General features: G+C 37.8%; 2 protein-coding genes and 1 long non-coding RNA gene across 15 annotated transcripts; 2 read left to right on the top strand and 1 right to left on the bottom strand.

The window, feature by feature from the left end:
- The first annotated feature begins 2,446 nt into the window (after positions 1–2,446).
- On the top strand, positions 2,447–6,221 carry LOC117617903 (ferroptosis suppressor protein 1-like). Its single transcript, XM_034347514.1, has 4 exons — positions 2,447–2,953; positions 4,376–4,632; positions 5,006–5,451; positions 5,534–6,221. Exons 1-4 carry the CDS (start codon positions 2,814–2,816, stop codon positions 5,789–5,791), a joined length of 1,101 nt encoding a protein of 366 aa, XP_034203405.1. The 5' UTR covers positions 2,447–2,813; the 3' UTR covers positions 5,792–6,221.
- Positions 6,222–6,973: 752 nt separating this feature from the next.
- On the bottom strand, positions 6,974–12,222 carry LOC117617904 (basic leucine zipper 6). Of its 8 annotated transcripts, none has more exons than XM_034347516.1 (5): positions 11,990–12,222; positions 10,045–10,787; positions 8,953–9,028; positions 7,991–8,117; positions 6,974–7,467 (listed from the first exon to the last, which is right to left on the bottom strand). In XM_034347516.1, the coding sequence occupies exons 2-5, from the start codon at positions 10,584–10,586 to the stop codon at positions 7,304–7,306; spliced, it is 909 nt and encodes a 302-aa protein (XP_034203407.1). In that variant the 5' UTR covers positions 10,587–10,787; positions 11,990–12,222; the 3' UTR covers positions 6,974–7,303. The 8 variants fall into 8 exon arrangements, 7 of the variants coding, with proteins under 7 accessions (XP_034203407.1, XP_034203409.1, XP_034203410.1 ...); XM_034347518.1 differs by having other exon boundaries at positions 10,045–10,758; XM_034347519.1 differs by having other exon boundaries at positions 10,045–10,742.
- A 9,734-nt stretch (positions 12,223–21,956) lies between these two features.
- On the top strand, positions 21,957–24,747 carry LOC117620314. 6 transcript variants are annotated; one of them, XR_004584719.1, is made up of 7 exons: positions 21,957–22,021; positions 22,325–22,427; positions 22,753–22,878; positions 23,113–23,278; positions 23,929–23,971; positions 24,282–24,383; positions 24,492–24,747. It is a non-coding gene; the product is annotated as an uncharacterized LOC117620314 (long non-coding RNA). The 6 variants fall into 6 exon arrangements; XR_004584721.1 differs by lacking the exon at positions 21,957–22,021 and adding an exon at positions 22,032–22,050; XR_004584720.1 differs by lacking the exon at positions 21,957–22,021 and adding an exon at positions 22,151–22,195.
- Positions 24,748–25,107: the final 360 nt, after the last annotated feature.

The raw sequence follows: 25,107 nt of genomic DNA, 5'->3' as shown, positions 1-25,107 counted from the left end.
AAAAAGAGTTGGGGGTACCGAACGGTGCCTTACCTTGGGTGTTGTTGGGAGCTTGGTTGCCGGTAAACTGCTTGAGAATCGCCTTGATTACCGTTCGAACGCTTCGGGAATCTCCTTGACTGCCGAAAACTCGTGTGGAAATCGCCCTGCTTGCCGTTAACACACTTCGGAAATCGCCTGCGCAGAGCTCTCGCTTCAACTCTCAAATCCGAAGTGAGCTCTATGCCCGGAACCATCTCTATTTATAGGGAGAGGGTTGCAACGGTACGCCTCGGGAAACCAAACGGCTCATAATTACAGCCGTCAGACGTCGCTTCGCTGGCCACGCGTCGCCCGGTGGATGGTGGTGTCAGTTGCACGCCTGGTACAGAAGACGAAGCGTCTCTGCACGCCGGGTGCAGAAGGCGAAGCGCCTCCACGCGCCAGGCGCGGGAAACGAAGCGTCCCTACCAACACCTCTCTCAACATCGGCGACCCTTCAGATCTCAGGGGAGCCTCCCACAAACAAACTTGCCGAACGGCAGGGCATCTATGAACCCTCAGGATGAAACCAAATTCCCTTCCGAAGAACCTTCAGAAGAGAACTTGGGGGACTACTGTTTATACCACATATTAACGACCAATGACCACCTGACACGTGGAGAAAAACGACAACTTGACATCACAGGCCCTTCGGCAGGAACCCTACCGAAGGGTACACATCTTGATGCTTTTGCTCTTGAACACGTGTCATGCTCACAATCCGCTCCTACAGTCCCACATCGGAAATTCCAAAATAAGCACACCTCCCAAGGCTATATAAGGAGACCCCTATTCCCAAAGAAGGGGGACAGAAAAAACCAACGGTACGCTACCGCTTGATCTGTAGTCTAATCTTTACTAAATCCGTACTTATTTAAGCATCGGAGAGCCTTCGGCCGGTACCGCACCGGTACCCCAAGGTCTTACCGAACGTTCCCTTTTTGCAGAAACTTGATCTTCCGAAGACTAACTCCCTTCCGAAGACACAATATCACTAAGTTGGGCGAACCACGTGTCAAACCACTTTTTCGCATCAACAGGAATCATAATTCAAATCTCATGTTTCCTATCAAAACAATTTGTTGAATCTAATGTTACAATGTTTTACAATGTCATTGATAAAATTCTTTTTTTACAATAAAATATTAAACACATGACGTTATAGATTAGGAGAGAAGCAGGGGCATGTCAAATAAAACTTCCATTAGAATATTTGGGTTTAGCTTTGTATTGGAATATTTTATCTCTTTAAGTAATGTGAGGTTGAGATGAACTTAGAGTAGTGAGTGGCAAGATAGGGGGTGTGGGGTGTGAGGTTGATAAGTTTTTTTGTTTTTTTTTTTGTTTTTGGTTTTTTGCTGAGCGTGTATTTAAGGGTAGTTTGGGAAGATAGTGGAGTTTTCTTAGAAATTGTGAAAATTTGAATTAGAAGTCGTGGTGAACAAAGAGAAGTACATGGTTTAAATAGAAAAACTCAACAACAAAAAATTGTTCAAAGAATTTTCAATTTTATTTTTATTTTTATTGAAATTGGCTAAAATCTATGGCATGTGGATAAAAAACCGTTTCCATTTCTTTTTTTAGAATGCATTTTTGCTTACGTGTATGATCCATTTTTATGTGTAATGTATTGGAGGATGCTTATTAATTGGAATGCAAACTCAGCATCTACTAGTGGTGCGTCAACTCGGTCAATTTTTCGTTTTTCTCCATCTTTCTACTCTTCCTTCTCCCTCTCTCCCATTTTTAAAAAATAATTTTTGTTAAAACTTTTTTATTCTTATTGAGTGAAATGAGTTGTGTCATGTGATTCGTTATTTTAACGTGTCGTCTTCATATTTGGTATGTTTCACCAATTAATTTAACGTGTAGGAAGTTTATACGAACATGACAAACAAGACTCGTTTACAAAGTCTACATTGGATGCATAAAGCAAATAAGGATGACAAGTGTCCTAAGAGAGAATAAAGTGATCAGATTTTTGGAGACACTCATTGGAATTTCCTTTCAAATAAAATCAGGATTATCATTTGAAAAATTACCTCAGTAGGTCTAAGGACTTTTATATATAATATGTAAATCAATTTCTTGGACACCTATAAAATATGATTAAGAGTTAACGATGTGGGAGCAAATAAAATTTAGACAAGATTAGATTAAAGCACAACTCATAAGTGGGTTGTGCATTATCCCATCATAGGATCATACGCGTGCAAAATCATAGAATCAATATTAGTTTTGAGGACATTTGACATTCATGAAAGTAAAAAGTAAAAAGTAAATTTTAGCTATTTTTATTTTATAAAAATTCGTCAAGAAGTAATTGCCTAACCCAAGGGTCGCTTGGCCAACTTTGGCAACGCGTGCCAGAAAAGTTTTACTCTCTCGCCTCTGCGTTTTGGATAAAAACAAAAACAAATGGCCATTAGAGTCTCTCCGAAAATAAAAATAAAAATAAAAATGGCCTTCGAGAGAGACACTGAGTTGGTAGCTGGCTTAACAAAGTACCCCGAAAGCCGCAAAATTCACCAATGACGTGAACTTGCCAGTTCATAGTCAATTTCACGTTCACCTGAACTGTCAAATTTTGTTTCATTTTCTTGCTCTCTCTCTCTGAGAATAGCATCCAATTCGTACCAGCAAAAATTTACAGAGAAACGCCATAACTAAAACCTCCTTTTGGTTTTAGAAAATCCATCAAGGAATAGGGCTTACATTTCTTTGTTTTGATCCCAATCCAATTTCAATTTCACCAACAGGGTTTTTGGGTTGCTTTGCATTTTCCTTGTGCAATGTGCTTGTTGATTTCAATGGCTGCCGCGGCAGAGTCGGCTGGGGAAAAGAAGAGGGTGGTGGTGATTGGAGGTGGGGTTGCTGGCTCTGTTGTTGCCAAGTCTCTCCAGTTCTGCGCTGATGTTGTCCTCATTGATGAGTAATCCTTGTTTTTACCTTTCTTCCTTTAATTTTATAGCCTTTCTTGTTGAACATTTTCACAAAAAATGGGGTTTGGGTTTGAAATTTGTTCATGTTTTGTTGTTTTCAATTTTCTATGCGGCAATGTGTTTCTATGTTTATATATTATACACATACATTTAGCAACTATACGAAAGAATATGGTTCTTGAATTTGCTAGTGCATTTAAGATTATTTTTCTTTGTATTTTGGAACTACATGGCTACTGGGTTGGTGGTAAATGGAAATTTGAGGAAAATTTTCTGTGTTAAAACGGGAAGCTCTAGAGAAATGGGAGGAGTTCAAATTATTTATATTAATTTAGAGAAATCATAACAATATGACAGAAAGAGAACTTTAATTCTAGCAGAGGTTGGTGTTGTAGTAACTTGTTTGAGCGAACACATTCAACCAGAAAGAAAGAAAAGAGTTGCATCTCTACGACAAAAAAAAGCTATATGAGTAAGCAGCTTGGTTTCAGATTACCTCTATGTATCTTTGTCTGACTCAGTAACAACATACAGTGTTATGGTTTTATTTTGGTTAATTTCTTATGGTATTTTAGGATAATTTAAATCATGCATGAATGCTAAGTCGTTTTTACTGTACGACTCTTACAAATAGCGATTTCTTGAAGATGACGTATTGGTGAAGGAACTTGGATGGATGTGTTGAAAAAGAAAGCTCTTTTATAATTGATAGTGAGCTGGTGGCAGATCCATGATCAAGTGAAATTTGGAAGAGGCATCTCATTGATTTGTCCTCTACGTTTTGTGTTATTGCGTTTCAAAGATAATTAAGGTTTATAGTTAATTCAAAATTATCTTAGCATAGTCAGTTACAAGAGCTCTTGCTTAATCCTTCCCCTCACCTTTAGAAGTTAGGCTGATAAGGATTTTGGCAATAGACAACTTAGTCTTGTTAGAACCAGGACCAAGGACCATGGACCATGCTAAATACTTCTTCTAATATCTTATTAAATTGGAATGTTAAAGCCATCTACCATTTCCCGACCTACATCACGAAGTTACGCAACAAGCATGTTGTGGTTCCCTTAATTTGAGTTTCGTTGTTTCTCCCGTTTTTCTTTATCATTAAAATATTGTGTTTTCTCTGATGATCTTTTGTGTACCACTTACGTGGGTGATGCTCTCTCGGGATTTTTTCAATAAATTTCTCATTTATAAAAAAGAATCATAGTTTCTTTTCTGTCATCCCTTGTTTCTTGTCCATCTCTTCCCCGGTATGTATAATTTAGTTGCAGCTATAAGTCTATCCAAAGCATAAGTTGAATTTTTTAATTTAATTTTGTCCCAAATATCACTTACAGATCAAGTTATTTTGTCTTTTCTTTAGTGATTTTCTTTATCGTGACCTTGTGTGTTAAAATCTATGACAACAGGAAGGAGTATTTTGAGATCCCATGGGGAAGCTTGAGGGCAATGGTGGAGCCATCATTTGCTGAAAGATCAGTGATTAATCACTCCGATTATCTTCCCAATGTGAGGATTGTTGCATCTGCTGCAGCTAACATCACAGAGCGTGAAGTGTTGACTACAGATGGCCATTTGCTTGTATATGAATATCTTGTTATTGCCACTGGTCACAAGGAAGCTGTTCCCAAAACCAGAGCTGAGAGGCTCAGTCATTATGAGGCAGGTAATACCTAAAGTTGCATAAGTGGAATTGCAGTTGTGCTCTTATACGTTTGCATGATTAAATTTAGTACTTCATTAAAGTGAAGATTTATTTGAAATAAAACTTCATTTATAAAGCCACCTAACTCATGTAAGAAATCTCATACCCTTTTTCTCTGAAATTGCATGTAATGGATTTTTAGCAGCTCTACCCCCAACAAAAAGTCTGAGGGGAAATGGAAAAATTAAAACTGAATTATAATTTTAATGTGTTGTGCACCATTGAGAAGCCTACATGACTTCTACACTTACTTCTATGCCTTAATTGTAATGTACTGTGCATCATAGAGGAGCATTCGACATCAAATCTGACTTTATTCTTTGTCTGTGTACAGAATTTGTTAAGATAAATTCTGCTAAATCAGTTTTGATTGTTGGAGGGGGCCCCACGGGTGTTGAACTTGCTGGTGAAATTGCTACGGATTTTCCAGAAAAGAAGGTGATACTGGTGCACAGGGGGTCAAGGCTGCTAGAATTCATTGGTTTGAAGGCGTCCCAAAAGGCACTCGATTGGTTGATATCAAAAAAAGTTGAAGTTATTTTGGATGAAACCATTAATTTGAACACTATATCTGATCCTATTATTCAAACACCTTCTGGAGAAATTATCACAGCTGATTGTCACTTTGTGTGCACGGGTAAACCAACAGGTTCATCATGGCTTAAGGGGACTACTGTGCAGAATAATTTGGATATGCAAGGAAGACTAATGGTTGATGAAAACTTGAGGGTTAGGGGTCATAAAAATATCTTCGCAGTAGGAGATATAACCAATATTAAGGTATGCTCACCTATCAATATCTATGACTTATTATGTTTTGGACAACATCTTACTTAAACTGATAAACACAATATCTTAACAGGAGATCAAACAAGGCTATTTAGCACAAAGACATGCTGAAGTGACTGCCAAGAACCTTAAGCTGTTGCTGATGGGAGGAAATGAAAGCAAGATGGCTACTTACAAGCCGGGTTTAGACATTGCACTTGTGTCACTTGGGAGGAACGAGGGAGTTGCGCAATTCCCATTATTGACAATTAGCGGTTGCATCCCTGGCATGATCAAATCTGGAGACTTATATGTAGGAAAGACAAGGAAACATCTTGGGCTAAAACCTTGACAGACAAAGAAGATTATTCATTATCAAGTCTTCTCCAGTCATTTTCACTATATCAATGTCTGGCATGTCTGTTGAGAGCCAAGGTGTGCCGTGGTAGGTTGGCAAAGATTGGCCACTTGGTTCTTCGCAAACAAGAGTGTTGTTCTTCCTTTCCCCAGCCTTAATATTTGCTTTCAGGACTTGCTTCTCTGTCTTATGCGGGTTGAAGTGTGTTTCTTGCAGTTTTCAGGGGCTTGTCAATTTGCTGGTTGATCGTATGTCATGTGGAACTAAATCATTGCAATGGAAAGTGTACATATTGATGTTTATTCTGATTTGTTGTTGTCATTGAACCAGATATAGTCCCATTTCATGTCGATATATTCGAATTCCTACAATCTATTTGGTTCCAGTTTCATCTTCAAGGATTTGATTGGAGTTTCTAAGGTAACCATAAAGTTATGATATGTAATTCCTTTCTTTACAATTGGGATTTTAATGGGAATAAGGTCTATGTGGTTAAAGGCTTTGATAATTATGACTTTTCCATTTTCTTTAAAGAAGGGTGCTTTAGGAGACTAGCATTTTAGAGATGAAGTATGCAACTTTGCTTCCACCTCATGGCTAAACCAATCTAGCCGTGTTAAACGGGCTACTCAAACTTTATGTCAGTTTTGGGCTCTAACTTTATGCCAGTTGTAGACTTTATGCCGTTTGAGTGTTATTTCTAGTGGGCTTTTACTGTTGCATTTGTTTGTACTCATTTTTATGAGTTCCACTATCTTGTAATTGGCATTGCCTTTCTATCAATGAAACTTGATTCCAACTAAAAAAAAAAAAAAAAAAAAAAAAAAAAAAACGGCTGGTATTTCATTATGACTGACAGTTTATTTGTGTTGTTTACTGTTCTTATAACATAATGACGTATCGTCATGCTATGTATTTCACCTTATATATTATTCAAAATTCCGTTTACTAATTTTCTTTTTGCTTAAAAAAAATAAAAAAAGTGCTAGGAGCTTTTGTTGCCTCTTAAACGGGATCCAAGATGTAGTAGGGTGTGAGAAGCCAGTTGCGTGGATAAGTTATGCCGGTCGATCGGCGTCTCAAATCCCAAAGTAGGGATCCCTCAACTACCTACCCTATACACTTTTGAATCCTCCAAGTATAGTAATGGTCTTTCATTTGTAGTTAATCATCATGTGCTAGAGGAACAGAACAAGGACTTGTCATTCACTTTCAGTTTGTCACCAAGATACAAAAATAAGGTAAATGATGATGTCTGTTCCCTTCATATATTAAGTATTAGTTCAAAGAGGACCAAGTCCAACTGCAAAATTTACGTGGGAGCAATCAGAATGGGGACTCTGCCAACCAGCAACACGGTGATGCTCTTGCTGGAACTTCCTAGTAAAGTGCATTTGAAGAAAAGAGCCACCTCTTTCATGGCACAACACTGAAAACCATAAAAGTACTGTTTTTTTTTTTTTTTTTTTTTTCCGGTTCCAGGAAAGAGTAACGGCATCTTTGGTTTCAAGAAAGAGTAAGTTTTCCCATATCTAGATTCTGCATAGCCTCAACTCTAGCTGCCTCAGTGGTAGAACTTGAACCAAAGTATGCTTCAACCTTCTTGTTTCGGGGATTTGTTAAACCAATCTTCAATCTCTTGATTTCCTTCTTCAGAGACTGATACTGACCTGCAGCAAAATCAAATCAACAGGCATAACCATTTAAGAAAAGGACAATAATATGCTTCAATCTTGATGTATTCCATGAATTTTATATGTGGAAATCCAAAGTTGTTATTTGCTGCAGTAATATATAGATAAATCAAGTTCTCAATGACAATGATATGAGTATTAGATTTTATTATTATTATCACTCAGCAATTTCTTACACTCTTTGGTCATCAACAGAAGATTCTAAATGCAAAGCAAGTTTAAGTCTGAGACTCTGATGGAGGCAAATATAGATATTTCAATTCTCTTTATTTATCAACTTATTTTGCTTTGCATACAGATGCCATCTCATCACTTCCTAATAGAATGTTCCTCCTAAACACTTATGCAATGCTTACAATTCAAATTTCTTGATGACGAATGTACGAAGCATATACCAGAAAATTTCTGTAGCCAATGGGTAGTTACTTGAATAGTTTATGGGAGAAAAAAGAAAGTTAAGTAATGAAGTTCTTGCCGCAGAAAGATCGATGAAACTCACTGTCCACGATAAATTTTCCCTGTCGCAGTCTTGCCAGCTGCTGCTTTAATTTGTTATTTTCCATAGACAAGGCAACATGCTGCTGAAGCAGAGAGGCAACTTTAACAGCTAACTCTGACTCCAAAGTCTGTTTGATGAGACAAGATTTCAATCAGCTGGCATGTTGAAAGTTTTCACTTAAATAGAATATGGTATTACAAACCTAGCCAGCACGTAATTGAGAACAACTGAAACAGAATCAACCCAATATGGCAACAAGTGCCTACATTATAATTATGTACATAATTAACTTATGCTATGTATCGCAGACCACCAGATGTTCCCATGGCCAAGGGAAGACTAATTAAAATAGAAGGTAAAAGATCAAGACACCGGCTAGTGCCTACATTATAATTATGTACATAATTAACTTATGCTATGTATCGCAGACCACCAGATGTTCCCATGGCCAAGGGAAGACTAATTAAAATAGAAGGTAAAAGATCAAGACACCGGCCAAGACTTGCACAGGATGAAATAATAAAAAAGATTCTTTGACAACTTAGACTTAATAAGTTAGTATATAATAGAAAAGGAATGAAAGACAACTATTCATTCACCGATAGATTGTGGCAAGGATGATAATGATGATAATTACCCTAACTCTATGATCAGATGACCAACGTTTCCAGCAGTGAAAAGGAAAAAAAACAAAAACAAAAATCAACCTATGCTTTCAGCAAAAGAAAATGTGTCCAGACAGCCTACGTAGTTTTTAGACGTTTAATGGAGACCATGGGAAATCATACATGCAAAAGTTTTGATCCTCAAGCAATATGAGAGAACCATAATAATGCATGTAATATTGTACTAGTCGGTAAGTAAGAAGAAAAGGAGGAAATGAATACAACCCTTTGCATGCTACTGCAGCAAGGATAAACTCAACCAGAAAACCATCATATTCCATCTAAAATAAGAATTACCTGCAAAACACCAACAGTTCTTTCTAGTTCAGCAATATACTGTAACTTTCGAATCCTTGAGCGCTGCCCAGGATGCCTGCAGAAAATCAATCAGTGGCTTACTCAAGCATACGATTATCCAGCTTGAATTCATGGAGACACGTAATAGACATGGGTAAAATATGCAGAAATCAAACATGCCTAACTTAGGGAATTCAACTTATTTTGGAAATTGCAATGGCAACGATTTGAAATTAGGAACTCTTTTTCTGATATCGTCATAAATGTTGTTAATTGACCATTGTTCCCAAAAGCTTAAATTATTAGGACGTGGGCCAACAATTATTTTATATCGTAAGAGAAATAATGTATGCAATCCTACAGACTCGTACATGTGTATGTGAACAAACAACCATCCACCTACCATAAGCCCAGTATACATTGTTCGTCAAATTAGTTTGCAAGTTACCTTGCTAACCATCTTTTGCAAAGCTGGATAAATCTTTTAGGTATTTTTCAACTTACATAAAGTACTTGAGAGTTTGTCAGTGGAACCTCTGTTTCTAAATATAAGTGCTAAAATCCAAATAACATCATCAGATTACGGATATGAAAGAAACACAAATTTTGGAATAGCATCAAATGGTCAATGGCCCAGGAATTACAATGTCAGGCCTAACTTCGAGGAAGTTATCCATCATTTATCTTCAATTTCTACTTTTTAATTGGAAGGAACACAGGATCAGACTTGTTTATCAGATTAAGCAAAATAACTTAACAAACTGGACATCAACCAGAGCGAACGGCTATTTTTAGAAGATAAAACAAAGTTATGATACAAGTGGAGATGAAGACCAGCACCACTGTATGGATATACAGCAGAAGTGACACTCTTACTAAAGCAAATTGTGTATCTGTGACAACAAATTAATCAAACACAATGAGGTAAAGCACCTATTCATCAGAATTTTGGAACCACATGCCTGAAAAGTGATGCTGAAGACCATGGCTATGAACTGCTAAGTTGAGGAATAGCAAAGAGCAGTTATGTTACATGAAGAATCAATAGAAAGTTAAATTGACAAATAGACAAGTGAAAGTTCAGATACTAACCGTTTTACAGCCCTTATCTCTGCATTGAGCTCACCAATTGAATGGCAATCATCTCCTTTTGAATCAGAGTGACCAATGCATGGTATCCCATCCATGTTTTGTATAGGCTCATGAGAAGCATACTCTGATAATGCTGAAACTAAGGCATTCTCTGAAATTGATAAGCTGCCTCTTTGCCGAGGGGAATTGGGACCATACAAACTAACAGAATTCCATCCACTATAAGATCCATTATCAACTGAAAATTCATCATTTTTGGGACTCAGACTTGAAAATGAGTCTGCAAGGCCGTGTAGAAGGGTAACTGAGTCACTCACAGATCGACGATGAACAATCCCTTTATTACTGGATTCCGAGTCATTAGACAAGTTACCAGGCCATGATGGCTGCTCCTCCATGAGGGATTGGGAGGAAGACCTTTGGTGTCGTGGGTATGATTCATTTATGTGCGGAAGCAGGGAGATGGGGTCCTGCATTGGGCCAGAATTCGGTTTCTTTTGAATTGGGCAGCGAGGAGGGAGGTGAGATTGCCTTGTTGACATGGTGAAACATATCACAGGGTGGGTTTTATTTCCTTCGTTCAACCATTTCACTGTATTAGAATAACTAAGCTTCGTCCTCCCTCTTGTATAACAAAAAAGATCAAACACATTTCCCACAGTTTAAGCTTACTGCCATGTTCAGCCACCATGACCTACCTTACCGGAAGAGTAACTTGTACAATAAGAATAAGAACAGAAAACCTTCAAAGTGAAAATCAGCAAAAAGTTTAATACCTCCATAAGGGGGAACGAAAGGCTATTTCATTATCAGAAATTCTCTGTGCAGGACGTCATGCCTTTAAGAAAGACAAAAAGCATAACTAAACTTCTACTAAACTTTCTTCAACTTTGATCCCATTTATTGACAAGTTTGATTAATTAAGGTATAAAATGATATTTTAGAGCTTCGATTGTAGGTCTAAGTATCAAATTTTGGGTCAACTTATGGGCGGAGTCCAAAATTTGATACTTAAAACATAAAATCGAAGCGATTAACCAATATGACTCTAGATACCTTAAGTCCAAGCTCTAAATGATGATTCTACACCCTAAAACAATCAACCATGTCAATAAATGGGATCAAAATTGAAGAAAATTGAGTAGAAGTGAAGTTTTCTCAACACATTCTGTCTTTAAGAGAGATAAGATGTTCTGCACAGAGCCGGACTGATTACTTAAAACTTTAGAAACAACATTTTTGAAAAGAATTGCTGAACTTTATTATTATTATTTTTTTCAGCATTACATGGTGCGTACTCCTACGTCCCCAGAAATCTTGCTAATCTTAAAAGATCATTTTGGTTTAAAGGAAGTTCTGCAAACCTCCAGTACAATTTAAAGGATCTTTGTTTTCTAAAATCTTCAACACCCAAAACATAATTAAGATCATTTTGGTTTTCCTTCTTCATGCTTGCAACATCATCCAAACCTTAACATGTAATCAAAACTGAGAGTTTAATTTCTCTCTGACATACTTTCTCAGCAACCAAACAGAAAGTTAAAATTCAAAGATGCATAGAGCACTAAACAAAAATTCTGTAAACGGTTCAAGAATCTAGAAGCCTAACTGGTAATTTAATTTATAAGACTAGGGTACATAAGAAAGAAGTTACATTCAACTTCTATAATAACAAAAGAATCGAACATTTAAAAGAAAACAAATAATGCAACAGTGACACAAACAGTAAGATTCAAAAAATTTACCAGGTAAAAACTGAAAGTAGATACAGGGATTACAAAGAAAACAGGCCCAAAAGATAAAGGTTTTAAATTTATGTCAACAGAGCATGAGAATTAATTCAAATAGCTCCAACAGAAAACCTATAACCAAAATTTCCTAAAAGATAAGTCTTTCATGAATTCTTGCTGTGAAATATAGCATCTCCAAAGAAACACTGGCTTACCTTAAGATTTAGCTCTTTACTTCTTCTGTAGCAAAGAGAGGTTGAAAGTGGGTTAAGAAAAGTTAGCGTGCACTTCTGAAATTTTGGAAATAAATAGTGAATTTTTATTTTATTTCAGAATGTCAGTAGCAGTCTCCAGACTCTCCACAGTCCATTCATCCACTCTCACTTGCTGGATTACAGCAGGTTGGAGTGTACGGATAGTGGGGGTCTGTGCTTGGTGCTCATGTCAGCTTTCACATTATTTTTTGGGCTTAACTCATTCCAACATGATATATTATATTTAGAAAGAAAGAAAAAAAAGACATTTTGTATAAAAATTGTTATTTTCTAATTGATTCTTAGAAAAACCATCAATTAGCTACTTGTCATTTTTTATTAATTAATTTTTAGAAAAATCCTCAATTAGCATATGAGGAATTTTTAGTGGTTTGATAATTAATTTTAGTTTTTTAAAAACTAAAAACTAATTTTAAAATGAGGCATAATTTTAAAAGGACAATGCTTCTGTTCTTGCCCATAAGCATAAGCAGGAATTCCTTATTCCCTCAATTATGGCACAACCACAAAGAGACATGTGTCCTCTTATTTTTAATTTTTTTTATTATAGAGAAAATGGTATTGCTTTCAACCCAAAGAGAACATTACGTGGTAAGAACGAGCATGTTAATGGTGGCCTCGTTAAAACATTTCTAGGAAAAACTATAAGGGATAAAAACCCGCGGTAGGAAAGAGCACCACCCATGCTAATGACTAAATAGAAGAGTCAACACCCCTATTACAAAGTCAGACAAAATGAGACCAATCATTCCTAATGCCATCTAGGAGCCAGGGAGGTCCATCACCCAACCAAAAACAAAGCTCCTTTGCACAAAGACTATAATGTCCAATACGATAAGCCACAGTGTTGGCAGTACGGGGGACTAAACGAAAACAGGAGGATAACGCCAGAAGAAGACGCTGAATTTTAGTCACAAGCACTCCCTCAGGAGCTAAACATTCTTCATTCTTTGATAGAAACTGCACTGCAGCGAGGGAGTCAGATTCAACTACCAAGGTCAGAAACGATGCATCTAAGGCAAAAGAGAGACCCACTTTCAGAGCGTAAAGCTCGGTAGCCAACACAGATAGGAGACTAGGTGCTCTCATTGCTACCTATAAGAACTTCATGTGAGCCCCGAACAATCAGACCTACTCCCTAGAGACCATCCTGCAAATCCAAAGCGCCATCGATAAATAACCAACCTGAGGAGGACGCTAATGTTGGTCCGAAATGGGCAAAGAAATACACCTATGAAGGAGTAACTGAGATTGATGATATTCCGCAACATAGTTCTTTGCACAGAAAAAGAACATGTTCCGCACACATAGGATCAAAGCCAAAAAGGATAGCATTCTGATCATTCCACAATAGCCATATCACAGTAACAGAAAAAGGTTGTTGAGCAATTGGGATTAAACCCCATGTCGCCAACAGCCAAGTAGCAGCATTGTCCAGAGTCAAACCTAGAGTCAAACCAACAGCAAGATAGCTGGCAATCTCGCAGGGCACGACGTGCTGTTTTGTAGCCAGTGGAGCAACGAAAAGAAGTCGCGTCCAAGGCGATCTTATGGTGAAAAAGGACAGCTTTTCTCGGGATGCCATTATGAGCGAAATGCTAAAAAAAGTGTTGTATTTTTGCTGGCACTTTCATTTTCCAAAGATGCTTCCATAATTTTTATGACGGAAAAGAACCTGTACCAGTGCCAATATGACTAAGAGCAAGATTATGATATTCTATGGAAGCTCAGTATCCACTTTTCACAGTATATCGCCCATGTGTAAAAGTGCCAAATTCTATGATCGACGTTATCACAAACCAAAGGTATAAACAAGATAGTCTCTGCTTCCATAAAAGTAAATAAACTATAACCCTTTGGAACATTCCACTGCCCACTTGTCGAAATCAAGGTGCTAACCTTAGTATCCATAGGGACGGGTGGAGTAGTTTGAACTATGAATATGCGATAGTGGGGAATCCAGGCATCACCATAAATTTGTACTAGCCGACCGTCACCAATCCGCCATCGCAAACCACATAGTAAGAGCTCTGGACCTCATAGAATAGACTGCCAAGTATAGGAAGGAGACGAACTCTCCTGTGCACTCAGGAAATCAGTAGTAAGGAAATACCTAGCTTTTAGCATCCAAGCTATAAGGGAATTAGTAGATTGGAGCAGACGCCAACCTTGTTATACCAATAAAACTTTCTTAAAACTGACTAACTCCCGGAAACCCAACCCTCCTTTCTACTTATGTCGGCATAAAGTAGCACCGTTAGACCACCAAAACCAAGCAATAATACTTTCAACCTCATTGCATATTGCAACGGGGAGCCTGAAGAAGCTCATTGAGTAAGTAGGCACAGCTTGGCAAATTGCCTTAATTAAAACTTCCTTCCCAGCTTTTGAGAGTAACCGACCTTCCCAGTGATCTTCCAGATGCAATCTTTAAGAGTGCGAAACATTAGTTTTTTATTTTTTCTTGCAACTGTAGGAAGTCCCAAATATTTTTCATGGTAGAGGACAATAGGAACACCCAACATGGCTTGAATTTGGGCTTGTGTAGCCGGCGGTGTAGAAGGACTAAAACTGGGGCTTATTTCTCCAGATCAACCTGTTGACTGGAAGCCTCCTCATAAAACAATAAACTATTATCTGCAAAAAAACAAATGATTTAAAGAAGGTGCAGAAGGTGCAATTGAAACTCCCATGATTTTGGAATTTAATCAGCTTGCTGTAGAAGAGCAGAAAATCCTTCAACCACAATAAGAAAAAGATAAGACAAAATGGGATCCCTTTGGCGTAGACCACTGGACAGGATGATCTTACCATAAGGGCGCCCTTGGAGTAACACTGAGTAAGAGGCTATGGTAATACAGCCCATAATCAAATTGACTAAGCGAGCAGAAAACTCCATAGTGCGTATCATGCGGTCAAGAAAGGGCCATTCAACCCAATCATAAGCTTTTGTCATGTCCAGTTTCAACACAAGCTCGCGTCTTCTTGCTTTTCCCCGCCTCTTCAAACAATGAATAGTTTCAAAAGTTGCTAACACATTGTCCAAAATCATACAGTCAGGAATAAAAGCACTATGGAATTCTGAAATCACATGGGGAAAAGCCTTTTTGAGTATGTAGCTACTGTCTTGGAAATAATTTTGCAGAGCACATTACAGAGACTAATAAGACGATGTCCGGTAACTCAGTTGGTGACGATCTTCGGAATAAGACCAATTGATGTGTAGTTAAAACTCATGACATTGTCACAACTATTGAGAACATTCAGACAAAGCTGGCAGACATCACCCCCCACAACTTCCCAATACTTCTAGTAAAATAAAGCAAGCATCCCATCTAGACTTGGAGATTTAGGTGGAGCCATAAACTGTAAGGCAGCCTCAACTTCATCCCTTGTAAAATCCTAGTGCAAGCTGAGTTATCTGAGGGACACGTTTTTTTATAGAATCAAAAATTTCAGTCACCATAGAACCGCAATCAGAAGAAAAAAGCTAGTGATAGAAATCCAAGAAAATGTCGCCCACCTTCTGACTGCAAGCAATTTTGGGCATCTAGTATACCATGCGTAGAGTTCGTCTTAGCCTTGTGATTCTCAACTTTGTAGAAATAAGAAGTACTTCGGTGCCTATATTGAAGCCAAGTAACCTCAGACCGCTGTCGCCAATAAATTTCATCCAATTCCAGTAATTTATCCAACTCACATTCCAATAATTTTTTGCTGTGGAAATTAACATTAATCGGTGGAGCAGCTGAAAGGAGCCAATCTGTTGGCAAAGCACTTCAACTTTACTTTTGAGATCACCAAATTTTGCCTATTTCCAGGATGAAAGTTGCCGAGTACAATGGGATATATTTCCTACAAGGGTTGACAGGACCCGACCCAATTTTCGCTTTGGAATTCGAGCCAAGTCCTGTGCGTGTTCGACACCTGGCGAATGTCGGGCACAAAAGACCTTTTTACCCTTCTCGTTTTAAATTCTTTTTAAAAATTCCCTTAGACTTCTGCCGAAAATTCGGCAGAGTCTCCCTTGTATTTTGACTAATCCCAAAATTTTTCACCTGTTAAACAATCAATAAATTCACACCAACTGCCAGAATATCTCAAGTAACCGATCTCAACTCTAATTTCTCAGTTTTAACTAGATATCAGAGCATTTTCTAAAGTTTTCAGGGTTTCAAGGATTTTCTACAACACTCTACCTGACTTTGAGGCGTGGAAGTTAAGAATGGCCCGGTAATGGATCCTGCGCACTTCTACGCCCTGGGGGCGAAAAACAGATTAAAAATGTGAGTGGACAAAAATAAGTTCTTGAAAACAATTTTATAAACATAATAACCCCCAGTTAAAAATTAAGTAAAGATCTAAATCGAAGGTTTATCTATATTTCACTACAAGGTATTCAAATAAGTATGTAAAGACCTACTGATGAAGGTGCTCGTATAACTGAACAAATATGCACAGATATAAAGGTGCGAATATCAAGAAACCGATATAAAATAACTGAAAGTCATAATTGAATAAGAGAAAACTCAAATTCCTTTGAAAATACCACCTATTTGTACCCCTGTCATATCCGTCAATTCCCCTGGCAGGTCTCGGGCGCCACGCAGTCTACCCGAGCAGCAAACTGGCGAAATCAGGGGACTATGATCAGCCTGATCTGCCGGCAGGTCTCGATGACACCAAGTCGACTCGAGCCGCTCTGGCAGGATGCAGGGGACCGTAGTCAGCCTGATCCGCAATCCTGGCAGGTCTCGGGGACACAGAGTCAGCCGAGCCGCAATCCTGGCAGGTCTCGGGACACCAAGTCTGCCGAGCCGCAAATCCTGGCACTCACGGTCCGAGCGTCCCCGAAACTCGTGAGGCAAAGTCAAGTGCACTGACATAACTGAAATCGGACTGGATGTCCGTAGACATCGGTCCAACTCTGGGTAATCACCAAGTAAAGGGTGGGTACATGGTGGTTCTAAAATAAACTATTTTTAGAAGAAAAATCTAATAACTCACTGCCTTGCTGTGAAACTGAAATATTGCTGCTATCTCCTCTGATAGAGTTCTCAAACTTTGCTTTTTATATTACTGAGCTTCAGTAACTAGACAACACGTAAATCAAGGCATTGTACTGCTCAAATCACGTTCGAAATAAATAGTTCATAAAACGTTTTCAAGACCAAATAATGAAATTAACTCATATGAACTGACTTATAAAAGCTTATTAGTAGAAAACCATTATAAAATCATTTAAAAACCTTATTTATATAAATCATTTATATAACTCATGCATATAAAATCTTTTAAGATATAACTCTTGCATATAAAATCGTTTATGAAAGAAAGTCCACTCACTGATGGTTCGAGCTAATTGGACCCTTCGAAGGTCCCTCCTGCAGGCCGACTGGACCTCTAGTGCCTGATTATCCATGAATAATAAATCAATAAACTGCTGAATAAAAAGAATTAAATTAAACACCCTGCCCCCGACTCCTAGAAATACGTGCACTCATCTTAAAGTTACTCTTATACCCGCATCAGCTTTTCAGACATTTAAATCAGTTTTGGAAGATCCGACGCTCAGTTAAGCGATAAACTCTCAGATCGGCCGACCCAGGACCAGTGGGGTCCACGATCTCCGATGACCAATCTGGGCTTCTCTGAAGATTCCTCACAGAGGAGGAACCATGTTCCGCGAATTGGGTCCGAAATGGACGGTCGGATTAGCCAAAATCGCGTTATCGCTTAAAATCCAAACCCTAGCCCCAGGGTTCGCGAGTTCGGAGTATCCGGGACTCCGATTCGCAATCCGTCGAATCCTACACGATCTTGAAATCGTGTAGACCGACATACCCGAAATTCAGCACGATCCGACGATTTGACGACACTAGACCCAAGGATCGCGCGATATGGAAAATCCGTTCGGGGCTCAAACGAACTCCGAATCGAGATCCGCAAAATCCTACGCGATCGTGACGACACGAGGATCATAAAACTGCACAGAATTACTTCACCACCCTAGCCCACGCCCCCCAGCAAGCGCGGGCAGATTTGGGTGTCTAAAGCGATACCGGGTGGCCAAAAAATCTCGGAACCAAGACTCCAAACTCCTATCCTAGGTAAAACACCCCATTTGGAGTCACTTTTGTTCTTGGACATACCCCAAAAAGTGACCAGAAACAGTAGTTTTTGGCGGCCGAAGTTTTGGCCAGAATTCAAGTCAAAAATTGATCGCTTTAGAGCTAAAATCGATCGAAACCCATACATCCATCAGCTAGAACACGAAAAATAGCTGAGAAACCATCGCTTACTCGATTGATTCGGTGGAGAAACGAAGGAGAAATTCGAGCTGGAAGATCGGATGGACTCGGACGAACATCCGTCGGAAAACATGGTTTTCCGATCAGCTCCGGGCGGCCCAAGGGTGGAGGTCGGTCAGGTTTTGACGGCGAGAGGGAGACGGAGCCGACGGTACCCTTGTTGGAGATCAGCTCGGCCTGTGGTGGCCGGGCCGTTGTGCAGAAGGCGAAGAGTCGCACTGCTCGGGTGCGGCGGGAGAGAAAGAGAGAAGAGAGAGAAAGTGACGGGGGAGAGGAGAGAGAAGGGATAAAAAATCTGACTTTTTCCCAAATTACCGTTTTGCCCTTCGCGGTATTTAGACCATATCTTCTTTGTTACAACTCCGTGTCTACGAACTCGTTTCGCCGCGCTCTACGCAATGGCGTAAGCGGAATTCCCAAATTCTTTCTCGATTAAAAAGTCAAATTTTCCCCCATTAAGATATGCGAGGGCAAACTTGTCTTTTTGCTAGAAGATATTATCCTTACTTTTTAGATATTTTATTTCTTTTTAGATATTTTGTTTTGGGTTATTACAATCTACCCCCTTATAAAAATTTCGTCCTCGAAATTTACATCTCTGTCATTTAAGGAGGGGAGAAGGGCTGCTCCTGTATTTGCTACTCGGGTTATTACACTACAAAATATCACTGAAGGCTAAATACTTTCTATTCCAAAATTTGAACTATTTGTTTCCCACACATTCTATAATCTCATTGGGTCCGATACAGCTAGGATTTGGCTCCCTTGTCTCCTTAAATCTCATTTCACTTTCCTTAGGCGATAAATATTGGAGAATACTCAACTGAAGATCCTTCTCCTAGTATCTGCATAACTTCTTGCCAATCCTGGGTTACTTGAACCTTTTTCTGTTTAGTCCAATAAGGTTCTTTGTTTCCTTCAACACTTTCAGATAACAGTAACCTTTGCTTACATTTCACCTTCATACTTGGGTGGTCCATACTATGTCTCGTGTAGAGCAGCAATTGGAAACATCTCAATTATAGATACCAATAGCAATTTTTAGATTTGTAATCTAAGGAAAGCTAACTAGGGTCACTTGAGACACTCTCTCAAAATGGTATATTTTCACCCCAAACATTCTGAAACTGCAGTATACAACACCTCACTCGCTCTTTTAAAGTTTGGGTCATTCCCTTAAGCTGATCGTCTATCTGGGGTGAATTGCAGTATTAAACTGTACTCAATTTCCAAAAGCTTCCTTTAGCTGAGTCCAACTGGAAGATAACCTGGATTTCTTGATCTAAACCATAGGGATTGGTATTCCATTGTGTCGCAAAATATTTCTATGAAAATCCTTGCCAGTTTATTCAGACTATACTTGGTTCTCACCTGCGAACATACACAGACTTACTGAATCGATCCTTAATTTCCTACACTCCACTCTGCCTTCTCAATGTTCAAGGAGGCTGAACACAAAATTCATCGTAAGTTACTCCCAGTTTCTTTCAGAAATTGGAAGTGGTCACAAGAATCCTGTTGATATCTGTCACTGAACTATCACTTATTGGCAAACTTTACTGTGTCTTTCCCCATAGGAAACCACTAAAATCTCACTTTCCTTATCATTTAATTCAACTTTTTCTCATAGGAGTCAACTCTAGATCTTGAAAATATCCTGCGAATCTTTAAGTTTTTAGCACTGATCCTTTCTGAAGAGTGGTTAACTGTGCTTTTTGTTTATCCATATCTAGTCCATTTTGAATTTCCTCAGTCTTACCATCATGGATCAATATTTCCTTCGGAGATAAGCTACTTCTCTTGAGAGATTCACACTAAGTGTATCTATAACTTCTGACTGTGTTCTCCGTCTCAATTTTTCTTCCTTCTGGATAAATACAAATAGTAATCCCTTATGATCTGTAAAGATCTGGCATACTTCCCTATAAACATACTGTTATTAACTTTACTAAACCAAACTTACTATGACCGTTTCGAATCTTGAATAAAATCCTTCGATTCCTGCTTCTTTAGTTGTTGAGACGCATAAGTGCTCACTCTACCATACTGTTTAATGCAAACCCCAATTCTTATTGCAAACAACATTGTAACATACCAAGTTTTCACTAACCTCCTGCGGTACTGAAATTCACACTAGTTTGACCACATCAATTGAACTTCTTTCTTTGCTAAAAAGATGAGGGTGTCGCCATGGTGGATAACCTTTCCACCGGGTGACAGTAAAAATCGGCTTACCTAGAAAACCCCGTACTTCTGTAGCATTGATTGGTCGTAACTAAATTTATTACTGCTTCAATCCTTGAAAATCAACAAAATACTCTTAACCGCAATTATGTGTTCCAAGAAACTCACTCTGTCCATCCAACATACACACATACTGAACTTGGCATAAAGTTACTACCTTCTCAAAGTCCACCACCCAATGTTTAAATACTTCACCTGTGCCTTCTGTTTCTTAGAATACACTCACAGGTTATCTAGTTACGCGATCATGGGGCGATCTCAATACTACAAAAAAAAGGGTCATTACCGACCAACTTTATTAACGACAAAAAGTATGTTTGTCGGAAATATGATGATTATTTCCAAGGGCTTTCTCATTACGTTGGAATTGTTTGACTATTGCCGAGGAGAAATATGTCCTCTCGGAAATGCCGTTATATTTACAACCAAATTCATACTTGATGGTAATAGTTGTGCTTTTTTCCGAGGGCATATTCACTTTTGTCGGAAATCACAACCTATTTCCGAGAGCAACATATGGTCGTCGGTAATAAATTTTCTATGAGAAGAATTAGGGACCGTTGGAAATGATTATCTTAAAAAATTCATAATAAATTAAATAAAAATAAGAAAAATACACCGAAAAAAGCTATGCACTCATGACAATAAATCCTTCAATTTTAGAGGCTAAAATCATGATTCCACATAATTGAGTTCATGGTAATTATTGGATCAAAGAAGCAAGAGTGTTAGGTTATCAAACATTAACTAGTGTTTGGTTTGTTTACACAAACTAATTTGAGTTTTTGTTGTCACTCTAAATTTTTATAAGTAAAAAAAAAATAAAAATTTGAAGCCTTGGGACGAAAAGAATGTCACTAGGACTTCGTAGGAGTTAAATCATATAATGTATTCATTATGATTTTTAGGAGTTAAATCATATAAAATTTATATTAAATTGAATTGATGGACAAGTGGCAGCTTCTTACATGCGGCACCTGTCCTTTTACTTATTTTCCCTAATTTTTTTTTGCCAATTTCTGCCCAAGTTTGTTTTTTCTATGCACTTTTTTTCACAAAAACTTACTTGGAGAAGGTAAGAGTAGGTTTTGGACTAAAAACGCATAAGATGAAGAATTTTTTTTAAAATAATTTTGGAGCTTTAAATAGAAGAGAATATCACAAGGAGTTACTATGAATTTTCAGTATATTTTTCTGATTTTTAATTAATTTATTATATATATATATTTTTGGATATTTGACTTAAACTCTTTTTTATTTATTTGGGAATTGGTGTGGGGAAGAGCTCTTTCATTTTTCATTGACCGCCAAATAACTCTAGCCAAAACTCAAATTTCCCCCTTCTTTACCAGCAAAAGTGAAAAATGGGCAATTTCAGAAACCTAGCAGCCGCCTCCAACACTCACTCTCCCTATGCGTCTCTCTCTCATCCCCCTCTCTCACTAAGTCATTGTCTCTCCCTCTGCGTCTCTCTCTCATCTCATCCATCTTCATTTGCCTCTGACCGTCTCTGTCTCTCTCTCACAATCTCACCCTCTCCGTCTCTCTCACGATCTCACCCGCTCTGTCTCTCTGTCCTCTGTCTCAATTAGTTAGATTTCAGTTCTCTTTTTCATGTCTCTGTTTTTTTATCATATGGGTTTTTGGTATTTCGTAAATATCTTTCAATTTTCAAGGCATGTGGTCTTTCCTATTGTTAATTTGTCATTTTTTGTTTCAGATTTCATTTGGGTAGCAGAGAAAATGCATATTTGTCAATTGTGCATTTTACTTGCGGCGATTTGGTTGTGCAGGTTCTGTCATGAAGCATCAACTATGATGAGGTATACTTCACTGAGCCTTTCTGGTATTCCAGATTTATTAAGATCTTTGCCTTGATTTAGGAAAATTGTAACCCATCCCACAAGATGCTGTCATGAGTCATGATCTGACGTCTAGTTTTTAGGTCTCCTTTTCACGGACCATCCTTGTCAAGTAGGATTCAATTTGATGTTAAGATATCTTTTGAATGCCTGCTCCAGTGTGTTTTTCTTTAACAGTCTTCCCACTGTTCAAAAAATCATTCTTAATGAGTTAAAGTTTGTCTCCAGATGAAGCTTTTCTGGTTTTTTTATCAGAAGTTTGACTAAGGGTGATTTTATCCTACAGATGAAGGGTGAGATGGAACTTATCGAGAAAATATTAGAGACTGAAATAAATATATTCAGTTCAATTAGAGATGGGACTGCACTTATGCAGCACATGGAAGATTTTTACTACATCACATTGCTAGAGGTACATTCATGGGTCGAACTTATAGATGTTATTTGTTAATTTGTCATATTTTGGTGGTTCAATTTGGTATTTGAGGGAAGTAGGGGCTATTTTAATTCCCTTTACATTATCTCCATGAGTTGTAATGTCTCCTCATCTCATTGTAAGTTGTTAATTCCTCTAGTTGTAAGTTACTATTTGTTGTAATATCTCCTTATCTCATTGTAATTTGTTAACCTGTTTTCTTTTTTCCAGAATGTGAGATCGAATTACCAAGTTGCAGCAGCAAGGGCAGTGTCAGATGAACAAAAAAACATAAAAATTAGCTGAGGATGGCATCCAACAGGACTTAAACATGCCTTTGAACATTCGTAATTGCCAATGCTTCTAGGCATTGTGCCTGCAACATACCTCCAGTCAGGTGCCATATATTTCTCCAAATTGTACATTGTATACAGGATTTTTATGAAATGGAACAACATCAGCAGCCATTTGTAACTCAAAGTTTGTATAGTTTTCTACAAATATCATAAGTCTATTCCCACAAACAATTTTCATAACCATGGTCTACATTAGATTTCTTTAAACTTTTTTATGTTGCCTATGTCACTCTCAATTTCTCTGTCTTTGTCTCATCTCTCTCGAAACAAAGCTCATACCCTTTTATGTGCACACACCACCTTTCTTGGTTTGACACTGCAATACTAAGCTTAGTTTTCGAATGGATGTACGTGCATGCGAGCATGTGTGAAGAAGGGGCATTTATTCTATGCATACTTGGATTGATTGTTAATGGTCTTGGTTCTTTATTTCATGTTTTATTTTCTGTTGCTCTGCTTTAATGGCTAAAATATTTGGGTTTGTAATGTACTCTCGAAAGAGCAATACCTAAAATAGGGCTTCAAAGTAAGTACTTCAGAAAATTTCTTATAGTATGTATTTCTGTTGTATTAGGTACTGATATAATGTGGGTTTGATGTTCCTCTACAAATTCTTGAACTATTTCCTTATGGTATCCTAACCATATATTTTCTCAAACTTATTACTTGGAATGCGGGTTTTGAAATGCAGGGACATACCAAGCCTATCCTTTCTGTGTGCTGGGATCCATCTGGTGAGTTCTTGCATTAGTCAAATTATACATGGTCATCCTATAAGGTAACAATAGGATACAGTAAATTCTTCTGATTTGTTCTTTTTCATTACTGTGTGTTTGATTAGGCATAATGACTTATCATGAGTTTAGACTGTTGTATGTGGTCTATTTATGTCAATTGCCTGTGGGTCAATCCATGTTCCCATGTTACCTCTTTAGTTTCATGGATATCTTGTATTTGCCCTGAGTTTTTTTTTCCTTAAAATAGCTTTTACTGGTGGTTGACTTGATTTCCACGGTTAGATGATCACCTTTGTTTTTTACACAGGTTAGAGCATATTTACAGCGTCAATGGAAGCAGATTCTATCTGGAAGGGTGTCTCTTCAGGATTTTGTATCTGCAAAGGAGGTTCGCCTAGGCACCTACCGTGTGTGTATCTATTTTTATGTTCTTATTTCATTACTGTCTGTCATGTATTGTCTTCTTACTTGATATATTTGATTTTACACATTGACTAAAACTCTGTTTTGGAAACAGAGCTAGCTCTGTTCTTGTTTTGGCAGGATAAACAAACAATGTTATTGTTAATGGGAAATAGCAGCAGCCCACCATTAGCGAAGATTCAAAGGAAGCTATGAAGCATGCATTCGAACTCTTTAATGTTCGATTGGAAGTAGACTTTGGGACTAGTGATATAGGACATAGCTTAGGATTGTAATGAATATTTGTAATTTATTACATTTGTCTTTTGTTAATGATGATATATACTATTCTTCGAACAACAATTTTTCAATTGAAACATTATTTAGATTTTTTGACAAAATATTTGTACATTTAATGCTTATAAATGTAGTTGGAAAAACATTTTTTCAACAAACTTCCATGTCGAAAAAGCACAATTCCAACGAATTATATTTATCACAAATAGTAATCTAGGGTCGGAAATACTTTTTTCGACAAATAGTCATTGGCCGAAAAAATAGTATGGCAAGAACAAAAGATCTTGATAAAAAATTATTTCCAACAGGTGCGCAAGTATTTGCGACCACATTTATTGTTGGAAATGAATTTGTATGGTTGTTTTGAAAATCTATTTCCGATAAAAAAATATAAGCAATATCGACAAAATATGGGTGTCGAAAATACATTATTT

Source organism: Prunus dulcis, chromosome 2 (assembly GCF_902201215.1).
Source record: "Prunus dulcis chromosome 2, ALMONDv2, whole genome shotgun sequence".
Taxonomy (NCBI): domain Eukaryota; kingdom Viridiplantae; phylum Streptophyta; class Magnoliopsida; order Rosales; family Rosaceae; genus Prunus; species Prunus dulcis.
Note: the sequence above shows the minus strand (reverse complement) of the source record. Positions and strands in the feature narration are given on the sequence as shown.